Here is a 15,833-nt window from a genome sequence, read left to right on the forward strand (position 1 = left end):
AAAACATAATAGTACTCAGTTAGAGATATTTTTACATTAGCAGTGTTTAAATGCTATATAAATTTATAAAATAAATTTAATATAATATATATCATAGATTTATAAAATAAATTTAATATAGGACACAAGAAATAGAAAAAGTAAACAAATAATTGATTAAAACCTTATTAGTACCCTTTTGTTTATGTGCCAGTTATATTTCTTTGTAGAAAAAATATTTATTTTAATTGACAGATAATCTGCAAGTCAGTTTAACGTTATGTGAATATAAATTATAAACAGAAAAATATAAAAAAAATATCCTTCGGGCAAAATGCCACTGGAGGAAATGTTCAGCGTTTGTTTAGATAGAGTTATTCAAACTGCGTTTGAATCACTCCTGCTGCATTTTTGTCCAAGGGTATCATTACGTGTGCCAACCGTACAAAATTTTAATAAGAAATACAAGTACTCGTTTAATTTAAATAAACCAATTTTGGGGTCTAAATTTTTCAATGCATATTGGAGGTAATGTGAATGCAGCTTTAACAGAGAAACAAAAAAGTAAATAATAAACATCAACATGACACTAAAGAAATTATATGAAAATGAAAATTATGTGATAGTGAATAAACCATATGATATGTATATTAACACCGACGACGAAAATGAAAAGGTATGCATCTATACTATAATTACTAATAGTCTCAAGTTACTAAGTCTCAAATATCGAAAGTTTTCATATGCATTTGTAGGTTACAGCGTCAACTGTTTTATCTAGACTTTTAATTACTCTGTGCACAACCTAAGAATTGCGTAGATCGAGTATCTCCGTCTATAATTACTTATAGGTCTTGAAGAATACCAAAAAAAAATAATAAAAAGAAATATTGTATTTCAATGTAAATAATAGAAAAATATACAATATAGTGGTTATTTTTCTATTACGCTAGCCGTGGCAGTGCGCAATATTCAAATTTCCTTCTTTTTTAGCATTGGGTAAGTCCACCGTTGGCCATATCCCTCGCTATCTATATGTGTAAAGATATTGTAATTTCATTTATGCATGTCAATTATTTATTATTTTACTACCTTCCAGTTCTGCTATCTATTTCAGTTGTTGGTTAATTTTAATATACTACCTTGCAGAATACAGTAACCTGCCATATAGCTTGTCATGACTCTCATTTGTCCACTTCCACGCATCCTCTGCATTTCGTGCAACGTCTTGATTACGCAACCAGCGGGGTGCTGTGTATAGCTAAGAATAAAGCGGCCGCAGCTACAGCTGGCAAGCTGTTCGAGAAGAGAGAAACCAGGAAGTACTACTTGGCTATTGTTAGAGGGCATGTGAAGTTTGAACTAGCTGACGTTCAATATAATGTTGGTGAGTTGGCGATATTAAAAGTTTTTGAATATTTTCTAGTTGGAAACGTGCGCGGGACACGTCCTTTCGGTTCGCGCGCTGCACTCATAATGCCTCTTTTTGTTCGCGTCACTGGTCATTTGCCGCCATCTTGTGCGCCACTACTCTCAAAAAACTGTGATAACATCTATGCTATTTGTAATCTAATTGAACAAGCGCATGACACGTCCGTTCTGTACGCGGGCTGCGCGTATAATGCCTCTTTTGTACTCGTCACTGGTGATATGCCGCCATATTGTTCCCCACTCTTAAAAAACCGGAAGTCATAACATTATGCTATTTGTTATCTAATTGAAATGGTAAAGAAACTGTCTACCCACTTGATGGTAAGTGGTAACCGTCGCCTATATACATGAACAGCATTACTAAAATTAGTAATTTAATCAGAATCCAGAGCGGAAGCAATTATGACCGTGTATTCCAGCAAATAAATCATTCATTTATTGATTCTGTACAGCTGTGGTTATCACCTCACCACTGTAGCGTTATATATGTTGGGATGATGTGTCGCTACATAATATATTGTTTATTGTAGTATGTAGGTAGTGAGCATACAGGTGTAATAATTGTACATTAGTAAGTTTATTTGGTAGTGTGCTACATGGCTTATTAGTGACGCGTACATTCCACGCGGAGTCGTAACGTGGACTGACTTTATACTTAACTTCAATCTATGTTATCTGTAGAGGTACTTTTTTTATGGATGACAATGGAATGGTGCATTCGCCTGCGCTGACGGTTTACCTTGGCGGAGCACTAATGGAGGATGATAAGATGAGCATGAGGTTAATTTCATTCGGGTTTCTAGAGGGAACCGCATAGAGTACTACCTGACATGGTACATTGCTAGCAATAGGATCATAAATCCACATTACTAACAATCCCCTTTCCTCCTGGAAAGGTACTAATGGAGGGGTGCCAAGTGTTGACAGAAATATTATAAGTGTAGGAACAACTCGACGCGGAGAAACTTCCGGTAATAGCCGGTTTTTAATAATAATAAATTTCAGGCATCGATCCTGCGACGGCAGACTCAAGTCACAAGATGTTAGCGTTAACTGATAACACAATAACATGTGTACAATCGCGTCGCGCGCACACAAGGGTACTTGTGCTAGAGACAGGCTTCTACAACGAGGAACCGGTGTCTGTGGTGTTACTGAAACCGATAACAGGCGAGTAGATTTAATACATGAACCTTTTTTTATAGCATATGGGACAAACGAGCTTGCGGCTCACCTGATGGTAAGTGTAGTAAGTGTAGTACGCAACACCAGGGGCATTGCAAGTGTGTTGTCGGTCATTTGAGAAGGAATGAGTTAATTTCTTGAAGGTTTCAATATCGTATCGGTTCAGGAATACCATTGCTGGAAGGTGATTGCACAATATGGTTGTGCGTAACAAAAGTTTTTAGCAAACCGCGCTGTGGAGGACCGCCATTCATCCAGATGATCAGGATGGTATTTTATTTGATTTATACATCATCATCATCATCCTTACAAATAACAAAATGATCGTTTGATATTGGTATGGATGTTATATTTGAATAAAAAATAAATATCTGTTTATATATCAGTTGTATAATAAATAATAATAATAATAAACTTTATTAAATCACAATCATGTACAGGTATAAATTCATTTTTTATAAACAATATGTTGTACAATATGTTGTATGGGAATTGCCTGGGAACTGAACTAGGCACGAGGCCTGTATCTCAGTAGACCAGTACTCACCCCTCGGTTGTGCGGTTCTACTTAGATTTAATAGTAAATATATATATATGTGTAGTAATGTTGTCAGTGTATGTGTGTATGTGTGTGTGTGTACGTGTGCCTGTTTTTGTTTTGTGCGTGAACCTATAATGATATGTAATAAATTAATCTCCATGTAGCACAAGTTAAGCAAAGCTTGCTCTAACACAAGCTGGCCAATTTCTTATTATAATGGGATCTAGACACGCGGTAGCGTGTCAAGCCGAGTTTCAAGTAAACTGGCCTGCAGCACCGTGTGTATATTTACACGAACCATTTGGAGCCACTTTTGACCCCCTCATAACTCAAAAACTCTTTCACACAAACCTGTCAAATTTGGTTCATATATTGAGACTTGCGAGATAAATATGTGTTCCAAATTTCATAAACATATCTCAAACGGTTATTTAGATATTAATGTCCAACAAATTACAAGAAAATATAGAAAATAACACAAAAAAAAGACAATTATACCCCGTAAATATACGAAAATACAGTAATTTATCAAAAATAATTTGGTATTAATTTAGTTATAAATAAGTACCTCGTATAATTTATGTACAAAAAGTAATGATATCCCATCAAAAACATAAATGTGAAATGATAGCCGAGTTTAATATTGTGATATATACCTTGATTGTTGACTTCTACGACAAAAGAGATGAGATCTTAATGGGTGCCAAGTTTAATGGTCTGTCCTGAAATGTATTTATAACAATATAAAATATCATTTCTTCTTATAACTTAGGATAATATACTGTAGCCTAAGGTCTAACTTGGCTAGTTTTCATATACGAAATATACTGTAGCCTTCGCAAGTTCTAAACATGTTACTTGTCGGTTCCTATTTTAATATTAATAGTAACTAGCAATCGAAAGTAATAATTGGTATATGAGAACTGGCCAAGTTAGACCTTAGGCTACAGTATATTATCCTAAGTTATAAGAAGAAATGATATTTTATATTGTTATAAATACATTTCAGGACAGACCATTGAACTTGGCACCCATTTAGATCTCATCTCTTTTGTCGTAGAAGTCAACAATCAAGGCATATATCACAATATTAAACTCGGCTATCATTTCACATTTATGTTTTTGATGGGATATTATTTATCAGATACTGTCTGACCTGCGCAACTTCGTCTGAATCACACTGACTTGTATATATTTCGCCCAATTTACATAATATATTTTTAATTTATAGTCTATGTGTTATACTGATTTGTAAGCTATATTACTGTAAAGTTTTGTAGTTTTGTTCTGTAGTTCTTCTCTCGAAATCATTCCGAACTGACGGTAGATTTGACATATCACAAGAGTCGGAGATGATGATGATGATGAAGAGTCTGAAGAGAATGAAGAGTCTGTAATAGACCTACATGAATAAAACTATTTTGCGTTTTGATTTTTTTTGAAGTTTCTTTAAAATCCGTTGAATAGTTTTTGCGTGAAAGAGTAACAAACATCCATCCATACTCACAAACTTTCGCGTTTTTAATATTAGTAAAGTAAAGAAACTTGTGCTAAGAATACCACAAGTTTCTCGCTTGTTCTTCTTGTGATGAGACAGCTTTCCGAATGAGCGGTAGATAAAAGAATGATAACTATGACTATTCAAAAGTGAAATGATTTTCTATTCTACACTATTTCTGCAGGTCGCCGTCACCAGCTCCGTGTTCATTGTTCGGCTCTCGGTCACACAATTCTGGGCGACTATACATACAGCAATACCATCGACAGCTCCCCGCACAGAATGTTCTTACACGCAACCAGGTAAGAACTGGTTTTTATAATATACAGCTTGGCTTTTTTTTACATTCTACTTTGTTCTATGTTTAAGATACTAAACCCAAGATTTGGCATGCTTCTTGTTTCTAGTTCTGTGTTTTGATGACATTAAATCCAGGATTAGGCCCGGCATCCTATGCGATTTTTAAATTTACTTCCTACTAGCTGTACTCGCGACTTCGTCCGCGAGGAATTTTACTTTTTTTTCTAAAATAAAGGTAACCTAAGTTACTCCTACTTACATCAGCTACCTGCCAATAAAAGTCCCGACAAAATCGGTCTAGCCATTTCAGAGATTAGCCGGAACAAACAGACAGACAGAGAACAAACAAGAATTCTAAAATGTTATTCTGGTGTATGTACCATATTTATATTCACATGCATGTAGTAAAATTATTTCAATATTAAAAACAGACACTCCAATTTTATTTATATGTACATATAAAACTCCTAAATTTTGTCACTGTTTAATAACAAATGAGGGTATATTTCTCTTAGGACGTGTCTTAGAAAAAAAATATCTAAGCCTTTCTGTCAGTTGTCTAGTATCCATAACATAAGCTCTGCTTAGCTTGGGATTAGATGATACTCTGTGAATTTCCCTGAGATACTATTATTATTATTAATCTGTAAATAATTTTACTCCAGGTTAGTGTTGCCATTGCAACAGGGTCCGTTGGATATCCAGACGTCGGAGCCTTTTTTTCAGGACGAACAATTCACAACAAAATGGAAATCGAACGTTGTGTTCTACAAGTACAGAAATCAAGAGGACTTTCAATCAGTTTGTGATATTATTGATAAGTCTTATGAAATCGGTGTCAAGTATAAAATATTTAACTGTAATTAAATTGTTAACAGCAAATATTTTTATTTTTTTTGATATATTAAAAAAAAGATATGAGAAGATAAGATCATACAGCACCATCCAGTACCAAGATAAGCGGAGCTTTTGTGGGTACTGACCAATTCATACAAATATTTAAATATATAATGAACTGCGAGGTAACAGATTAAGCTGGAATGGGCATGTTATGCGGAGGAACGAGGACCATGTCTTATGGAAAGTGTATAATATGAATGTGGATGGATGTAAAGGGAGGGGACGCCCTAAGAAAAGATGGATGGATTGTGTGAAATATGATATGAATAAAAGAAGAGTATGTTCAGATATGACGACCGATAGAGAGCAGTGGAAGAGAGTGACATACTGCGCCGACCACAAATAATGGGATAAAGACAAGGCAATGACGATGATGATTTAAATATATAATGAACTAGCTGTCCCCGCGATTTAGTCCGCGTGGAATTTAACTTTAAAATTAAGTTATGTTAAGCCTAAGTTACTCTTTATTACATCAGCTACCTGCCAAAAAAAGGCCCGTCAAAATCGGTCCAGCCATTTCAGAGAGTAGCCGGAACAAATAGACGGACAGACAAAAATGTAAAGAATATTATTTTGGTGTATGTATCGTATTTATGTTCATCTACATGTAGTAAAAAACGGTTATTTCAATATTACAAACAGACACTCCAATTTTATTTGTATGTATAGATATAGAAAACACTCAGATCAATACAAGTACATAATTATAATGTATGCATGAGTATGATTCTGTCTGGGTATTCTGGGTATTATAACACAAGCTACTAAACTACTGTCTAAAAAGACGTAAGATGTAATTAGAAATCTGACTCGATTTTTTAATGATTATTCAGTGATAAAAACACCTATAAAAATTTGAGAAGCGAATGTCTAGTTCCGTCATATCACATTCAAATGTCCTAGCTAAAAATGTATTGGGCAGTACAGTAAACCAACCAATATATATAATAATAATAGATATTTAATTATGTTCGTAGATAGGGCATCAATAAAAGAAGAAAGTAAAATGTGTTAATATATTCACAATGAAGTCTTTATAGTCCTTTATTTCCTAATATTTTTGAGATGACATGGAACGTAAAATTCAAATTTATATTTTCCTTATATGAACTAAAGAGTTGAGAGAAGAAAAAAATGGTGAGCGCTGTCTACATTTGACCCCTTATTACCCCACCTGGGGTTTCAGTCGTGAAGGAAAGCTTAATAGTAATGAATTATTAATTAGGTCATTAAGGAGACCTCACTTCCATACATGTAAAATAGTTATTACAGAAGAAATGATGTTTAGTCTGTGCTAAAATGTGACTTTTTTTTTATTCAATTTTTTCCGTCAAAGGGAAAGGCAAAAGGATTCTGCGCATACAGCCAAACAACTGACATATTTATTTGACTTTTTAACTTCAGTAATCTTCAGTATTTTTCAGTACGAAGTTATTGATTTTTGTTCTTTCATTTTTCTTTAATATTCCGTTTCAATTATTACAATGCAACTAAGTTTAATTTAATTTATCAAACAAGGAAGTATAGTGTATTTTATAATTATGTTTTACCTAAACTGCTACCAGTTTTCGTGTTTAATTTTTTAAATGTTTTGTTAATATTGTAATGGCTGCCGAGACCAATACCTTGGTAGGCGGAGATCCTCTTGAAGGCAGTAGCTACAACTTGTCTGTGACTGTTAAATCTGAGATCAAAGACGAGGATGACACCGATGAGGATGGCTTCAACACCATGTATGTAACTTTTCTTTTTGTAATTACTTCAAACCTGCCCCGGCTGGGGGAAAGGGGAGTGTTAGTAATGTGGACTGATGATCTTATTGCTAGCAATGTACCATGTCGGGTTGACCTCCACGCAGTTCCCCTAGTAACCATCATGACTGACTGATCTAACTTCATCTTATCATCCTCTACTGGTGGCCCGCCAGCGTATACCGTTAGCGCAGACGGGTGCACCATTACATTATCATTCTATAAAAAAAAATCTAGACGGCAGGGTTTTTTTATTTACACGCAGACAAAGTCGCGGCTACAACTAGTTAAAAATAACTTACCACTAGGATGGACATTCCTAGATTTTTTTTTATAGAATGATAATGTAATGGTGCTCCAGTCTGCACTATCGGTATAGGCTGGTGGGGTACCAGTGGAGGATAATAAGATGAATGTGAGGTAAGATCAGTTAGCACATCGTGACAAATTCTCCAAGAATTTATCATGATGGTTTCCAGGGGTGATTATCTAAGTATTTATATCAGTTGTCTAGTACCCATAACACAAGCTCTGCTTACTGTGGGACTAGATGGCGCTGTGTTAATTATCCAGAGTTAAAAATGTTATGCATGAATAAATGATTTTAATATACACAATTTTCTGTTACTAGGGCACTGCTGGAGCTGGCACAATGCGTCCAAACCAACCAGGAGCCAATCGACTTCAACACCACAGATGCTATGATGAATCCAAAAACTGGCCTCATGGTGTGCATGCACTGCCTCGAAGACGTAGACGCCAACCTGCTCTCCGACCACATGGTGAACGCCCACAATTACCGGCGCATACTCTTCAAATGCCAAATCTGTTGTAACATCTTCCAAGAGAGACAGCTCCTCGTCGTCCACAGGAAAGAATGCAAACCACCACAGAAAAGACACAAGCGGAAGTCATTCCAGCAGATTCTCCGAGAAGTAGAAACTGCTGAGGATACGGGAAACGATTTTGAGAATGTATCATGTCCAATATGTGTCCTGGAGTTGCCGAAGTACTGTTTGAAAGATCATCTGATATCCGAACACAGTAATCCGGATATGATTTTGACTTGTGGGAAATGTAATAGGAATTTCAAGTCGAAGCTGACACTCAGGGAGCACATTAAGCTGGTCCATGAGTCTGTGGAGGACTCGGTAGAGTGTGAATTGTGCGGACAGAAGTTCCGTTCGCCCAAGTATCTCTCAAATCATAAGAGGAATGTCCATCCTAGTGGTAAGTTATTTTTAACTGGTTGTAGCCGCGACTTTGTCTGCGTGGAATTTAACTTTATTTTTCTAAAATAAAAGTAGCCTTAGTTACTCCTTATTAATAGTAGTAATGTTATATAGCTTAAAGCAGCGATTTTCAATGTTTTATAAATTAGGGACCGAAAAATTTTTGTTCTGCACAGAGGGCCACAACATTTTTATAAGAAATAGAAATAATCTTTATTCAAATAAACTTAATATAAGGACTTTTGAATAGTCAAGTTTATTGATTCTACCGCTTATTTGTAATGCAGATTCATCACAAGAAGAATAAGCAAGAAACTTGTGTGTTGCTCTCTTGCTGTAAGATTTTTTTTATTTTATATTAAAGGTACTTTTTATTACTTATTTTTTTGTCGTTATTGAGAGTGCACCTATGCTGTTCACGGGCCGCAGAAAACATATGTGGGCCACAAGAGGTCCCCGGGCCTCGGGTTGGCTTAAAGCCTTCCTCGACGAATGGACAGTTCAACACAAAAATATTCTTTCAATTCAAACCAATAGTTCCAGAGATTAGCATCCAAACAAACAAACTCTTCAGTTTTATAATATTGGTATGAATTAATATGGAATGGTATATATGTGTGCAAATGGCGCTCCAAACCGCGGAAAGACTACTGGAGCGGCTGAACTTCAACTCCCGCTTGACGGATACAACGCCAGTCTGAGGGTACCACTGGGGGTGTGAATCTCGGCTCAGACTGTCGTAGTATCGATCCCCGTTTGAATTGGGATGGGTTGATAGCGCGGTATGTTGTGATTGAGGTCGTCGTCTTCGCCAGCGAGGACGATGTCGTGTGTGACGACCTATGTTATATATTCAAATATCCTATATGTTCATAAAAATCATGACTTATTTCCAAAAAACAGAAATATTCATAATATTAATACTAGATTTAAAGACAAACTTGCTGTCCCCAAGTATCGTTTAGAAAAAGTCAATAGGTCTTTTATGGGAATAGGTATAAAAATTTACAATAAGATATCAAAGGATATATTGGAATTACCCTTAAATAAATTCAAAACATCTGTTAAATCATATTTACTGAGCAGGGCCTATTACTTACTAAACGATTACTTGAATGACGAGCGTGCATGACAATAGTTGTTCATGCACGGGATTTTCATTTAATGTTAGACATACACACCTATATAAATACCTATGCATTGTAAATAAACTGGATTAAAAAAAAAAGTAAATCAATTGAGTTTCTTGTCAGTTCTTCTCAATTGGATCTATATACCGAACTGGACGGTAGGGAAAAAAATATAATGTAAAAACTTGACGTTCATAAGCGGCTAAAATGTCCTACATGAATAAATGATTTTTGAATTTGAATTTGACCCGAACCTACGTCGTAATTTCGATTTCTGTTTAATTTGGATTACCTATATGGCGCTCTCAATGATATGGTTGTCCACAGGCGATAAGGTTCACAAGTGTGCAGTGTGCGGTAAGGAGTTCAAGTCCCGTCTGTGCGTTCACCAACACACGAAATACGTGCACCCACCTCAGAGCGCCTCTGTTGCTTGTCCGCACTGCCCCCACAAAGTCTTCAAGTCACGGATCAACCTGCAACAGCATCTGAAGGTCTCACACGGCTGGAGGAAAGGAGATTGAGGTTCAATACTTGATGTGGAATCTAGGTTGTTTTTATGGATGATAATGGAATGGACCCGTCTGCGCTAACGGTTTACGCTGGCGGGGCAGCAGTGGAGGATAATAAGATGAACGTGAGGTCAGGTCAGTTAGCACATCGTGACAAATTCACCAGGAATTTTATGATGGCTTCCAGGGGAACCACGTGGAGGTCAACCTGATATGGTACATGGCTAGTAATGCAGTCATGAGTCCAGAGTACAGTTCAACCCTTGTTAACATTGTCGACCTCAGTGCTGTAATGTTTAACATTGCAGACTGGTTTATTTAGATAGTGGTCTAACGGTTTAGCGCAACAGTTTACTTCCAATGGTAGCAGGTTTGATTCCTCGCGCGATGCATGATTCATAGTGGACTGTATTTTAGAAAAGAAAATAATGGAAAAAGAAGGAGAAATAGGAATTTGACTAGGCAGAATGTCTTACACACTCCAGCAACATTAAACTTACTCTCCGTTGGTCAGGAATGTCCTGATGTAGTACAGTTTAGTGGCAGGCACTCTAGACTGTATATTTAAATAAAAACAATCATAATAAATATAATTATCTTGTTTTAAAAATATGAAGCGTCCTTATTATTTCAGTTTATAATTTTTTTTTGTGGGACAATTTTTTTATTGGGTGCCAGTATTATCAAGCTAACCAACTAGCTTTTGCCCGCGGCTTCGCTCGCGTTAATTTATCTCCTTAGAGTATACCTACCTACCTACGTCATAGCAGCTTTATGTATGCAAAGTCTCAGCCCGATCGGTTTAAAATTGACAAAGTTTCATACAAACTTTCATCCCCTATTTTTTCCCCTTAGGGATAGAATTAATCAAAATCCTTTCTTAGCGGATGCCTACGTCATAACATCTGCCTGCATGTCAAATTTCAGCCCGATCCGTCCAGTGGTTTGGGCTGTGGGTTGATAGATCACTATGTCAGTCACCTTTGAGTTATATATATTTAGATATCTTTTTTCTAAACTTATACCAATTTTTTTTTATTTGTGGCCAGTATTATCCAACGTTCTTATATTCAGTTTCTTTCCCCTTTTGTTATTACTCTTAAATTGATTGTTTTTCTTGTTATGTTTCTTCTGTGTAAATAATAAAGTGTTTATTATTATTAAGTCTAGAAGTTAAAAGTAGTATATGAGTTACTCAGTAACAAGTTTTTAGTATATGTAATTATCTTATTAATTTCTTTTTTTTATCTATCTTTCGACGGCCTCCGGTCTAGCGGTTTAACTCACCTCTTTACTTCCGATGGTCGCGGGTTCGATTCCTCGCACGGTACAAACATTTGTATTCATGAGTATGATTGCTTGTATCGTTCTCGGTGTTTTCTTTATATATTATAGTATTTATTTATTTTTCTTTGTATATTATAGTATTTATACACACAGGTATAGTCTAGTACAAATAATACAAGCTCTGCTTAGCTTGGGACTAGATGGCGCTGTGTTAATTGTTCAGTGTTATTTATTTATAGTTTAAAACGAAGTGGCATTCGCTGTCTGTTTGTTTAGACCAGTGATTCCCAAAGTGTATCTATAAAGACCCCCAGGGGTCTATGACAAACTGCAAGGGGTCTACGACAGCGATCATCTTGTTGTTTTTACTTTATGTTTTTAACACTAAACTTTACTATAGTTAGAAATTTAGATTTTTAACTTTAATAATTTTAACAATCAATACCAGATAAGAATGGTGTGTCTACCCAAAACTGAAAAATATGGCAAGGGGTCTACGACACAAAAACCTCTGATTTAAACCTTAAAAACTAATTTTAATGTAGTTTTTTAGATAGTGTATTTATATTTAGGTTTATATATATATTATAGATATTACATGTACATCCGCGCGAATCCGGGATAGCATTAGTTTAAATATAACAGTGGATGAATGTGAATGCAGAGGATGACAGAAGATGGATGGAGTGTGTGGAAGTGGATAGGCATAAAAGGAGATTAATTATTATTGTCATAGTTAAATTATTAACTTTTTTTATCATTATGGACAAGTATTATTCAATATTGAATACGAGGCGAGATGTTATAACAAATGCACTGATCTTATTCTAAAGAAGAATTCAAAAATCTGGTTTTGATTTTGTTTTTTATTTTGACAGATTTTGTGTTTTTTTTTTACTTTTTTTGTATTTAATTTAGGTTTTGATTATGATTTTGAATTTGATTTAGGTTTTGGTTTTAATTTGAAAATAGAATTTGATTTTGTATTTTGAATTTAATTTTGGTATTATAAATATATTGATTTGATAGTCAAGAAAGATGATAACATTAAATTAACATAAAAAAAACATTAGTGTAAGTTAAAACGTAAGTTTTTAAATTAATAATTATAAGTAATGTTAATTATTTTGATTTATTAATCTTAATATAGATTTATTTTAGTTTTATTAGCAACAAGTTCGCCTATTACTGGCTAGAGCTGTGCTGTGTCCGATGCTGAATTTCTTAGCTTATAGGTGTAAATAGAAAAATATTAGTATATAATATCATAGTTGTAATATAAATTATATGTTATGTATATATATAAGTACATCAAACAAATTGAGTACAAAATGGGAGTCGTGTCGTATCAAGAATTAAAGAGCATGATGGAAGATCGCGGAAAGTGGCAAGAGCTCCACAGACAAGACTACTCTCTTGTCTGTGGAGCTCTTAAATTATGAATAAATGAATATATATAAGTGACCTGTTGAGGCTACGCCCGGGCACCCATAGCATTGTAAGTTTTGTATGTTAACATATAACATAATATACAGGTTGTCCCAGAACTGAGAAAAATGTGTAATTATATCCCATAATTAGAGTAGATTTTCTTTAAAACGTAAATTGCGAGATTATTCTAATATGTAACCTTCCTATTATATATATAATACAATGTATATTATCTTATATATTGCTCGTTAGTGTGTACATTTTCTAAGTTATAATTGTCTGTTTTTTTTCTTTCTTCGTTAGTCTCTATTTCCTATCTTTTGTTACGTTCACTATCTGTTTTCACTTTTTCATTGTCAGACTATGTTATATGATATGTATAATTGTGTATGGTATATTTGATTTCATATTTATTTATAGATTGATATATATTATATGTATTTGTGTATGTATATGCATTTGTTTACATGTATTTACTTTTAGTATATGTATATTTTTTTATGATATTTCTCATGATGGTTATAATTAATCCAGTCACCCCATTGTCCCCATGTCGGCTTGACGTTGAGTTCTGGGACAGTTGTATATACTATTAGCTATGTTCGCGGTTTTGTTCACGTGGAATTGTGATCCTAAGTGTATAGTGATTTAATTATTTAAGCTATTTATTTTGTAAATAAAATACATACGTATAAATACTTTAAAAAGTTTTTGTCTCTGTTTTTCCTTTTTTATATAAGGTATAAAATAGTTTTAGGACTTTTAAGTACTTTTTTTTATAAACTACGCTTTGTGTTTTCACTTCTTTGGCCAACATTAACAGTTGGACAGACAGAGTTACTTTGCTAAAGTAACTGTGTGTCTGTTTAGCCCACGACACCGTCCTCGCTGGCGAAGACGACGACCTCAACCACAACATACCGCGCTATCAACCGGGCGCCTACACCCCTCCTATCGGTCCCCCGTCCAATTCAAACGGGGATCGATATTACGACGGTATGTGCCGAGGTTCGAACCCCTGGCGGTGCCTCAGACTGGCGTCGTATCCGTCAGGCGGGAGTTGTCCTTCAGCCGCTCCATAAGTCCTCCCTTTGGTTTGGAGTGCCATCTGCACTCGCCCCCTATAGTCTGGTGAAGCTGTAAAGGCCAGCTGCGGCCAGCATTAGAATAGTCCGAAAAAAAAGCCGAAAGAAAAGTTTCATCAAAAATGACGAATTTCCAAACTTTTATTTTCTAGTTAGTTATGAAGTTACTGTAAAACTGGAAAGGATCTCAACTAATCTGTATATAACGTGGGTTACATCTACTTCTTAAACTAGGTTAAGTTTAGTTAAACTGTAAATATTCTTATCAAGTTATATCCTTAGCTTAAGTTAAGTTTATCCTAAGAGGCGCCTAATCTAGTTATCCGAGTGTTGATGCCGGGACAAAGGGGCCTCTAGGCCCCAACTTTCTACCCCTAGGGGTTGTAGATGACTAGTGTTAGTCAGAGTTACATATTTGTTAATTGTTTTAAGTCCACACGTGTTTATAAATATGTAAGTTTGTTGTTTAACAACAATAAATTAATAAAATTAATATATTATTATAAATTAATAAATTACTGTAAATTACTTCCTAATTAAAGTATCATAAACATTTTTTTTATTCTGTTTATCCTTTATCGGAAAGGCAAAGGGAACTGCGCCCATACAGCCATTTACCACAAACATAAAAATTCACAAATATAACCTCTTTGTAATATTAGTATAATTATATTGACGTTGAGGTATTTTGTAGTTAATAGATTCATATAATTATTGATTCAAAATATATTCAGGTTTTATTTAGCGATATTATTATTTACCTTACTTAATATTCGACTGTTTTTTTATAAATTGTATTTAAAATAATAATATATTACGATATAAGTGCGTTATGATGATTATAACACACGAAGCGGAATTTCAAAATACACAATACACACGTACTCGTATATTGTACGACATTTTTCAATAAACTCAACCATAAACAACACACTGTTGCTTTCCCGCCCTTTTTACTTTTTTAATTGACGGCGGCAGAGGTACACCGCGCGGCCATAATGTTCGAAATTTAAATAAAATAGCAAATAGTACGGTTATTGAATATAACTTCATTAATTGAATTTATATATCGACAACCGGTGAAATTTTATCCATTTTACAAGCAAGTGAGTTGAAAATAATATTAAAATGTATTTTATATGTCAGATACATGACTTCATATTTTGTATTTAGTATTTTGTAATCGATTAGTGTCTAGAATAATCTACCTTTCAATGTGATTTAAAGCCGCTGAAAATCAGCGCTGCAGCTACCGCTTCAGCAATATGCTGAGCGGAATATTTTTAATACGTTACATGTTGCGTTATGGCATTATGATTTTTATTTTCATAAAAGTGGTGTAGCCATATGTATGTATAAGTGTGTGTACATGTCAGGGATGTTAGGGACCTCCGTAACCATAACCGAAACTATCGGATATCCGATAAAAAAAAATATTCGTAACCGTAACCGAATCCGAAATAAAAGTTTCGGATAATATCAGATAGGGGAGGAGCCTAATAGAGACACGATATATAACTATTTTATTAGCAGTTTGTATTTTACTTTTGACATATTAATATCCGTAA

General features: G+C 34.7%; 2 protein-coding genes across 2 annotated transcripts; both read left to right on the forward strand.

Moving 5' to 3' along the window:
- Positions 1–240: 240 nt before the first annotated feature.
- LOC131845296 (RNA pseudouridylate synthase domain-containing protein 1-like) lies at positions 241–5,809 on the forward strand. Its single transcript, XM_059194339.1, has 5 exons — positions 241–655; positions 1,129–1,366; positions 2,416–2,580; positions 4,819–4,936; positions 5,600–5,809. The coding sequence occupies exons 1-5, from the start codon at positions 563–565 to the stop codon at positions 5,799–5,801; spliced, it is 816 nt and encodes a 271-aa protein (XP_059050322.1). The 5' UTR covers positions 241–562; the 3' UTR covers positions 5,802–5,809.
- A 1,612-nt stretch (positions 5,810–7,421) lies between these two features.
- LOC131845295 (zinc finger protein 680-like) lies at positions 7,422–10,513 on the forward strand. The gene is made up of 3 exons (XM_059194338.1): positions 7,422–7,570; positions 8,220–8,818; positions 10,278–10,513. The coding sequence occupies exons 1-3, from the start codon at positions 7,443–7,445 to the stop codon at positions 10,472–10,474; spliced, it is 924 nt and encodes a 307-aa protein (XP_059050321.1). The 5' UTR covers positions 7,422–7,442; the 3' UTR covers positions 10,475–10,513.
- The last annotated feature ends 5,320 nt before the right edge of the window (positions 10,514–15,833 follow it).

The sequence above is a fragment of the Achroia grisella genome, unplaced genomic scaffold (genome assembly GCF_030625045.1).
Source record: "Achroia grisella isolate CSIRO2021 unplaced genomic scaffold, CSIRO_AGI_Agris_v1 utg461, whole genome shotgun sequence".
NCBI lineage: Eukaryota > Metazoa > Arthropoda > Insecta > Lepidoptera > Pyralidae > Achroia > Achroia grisella.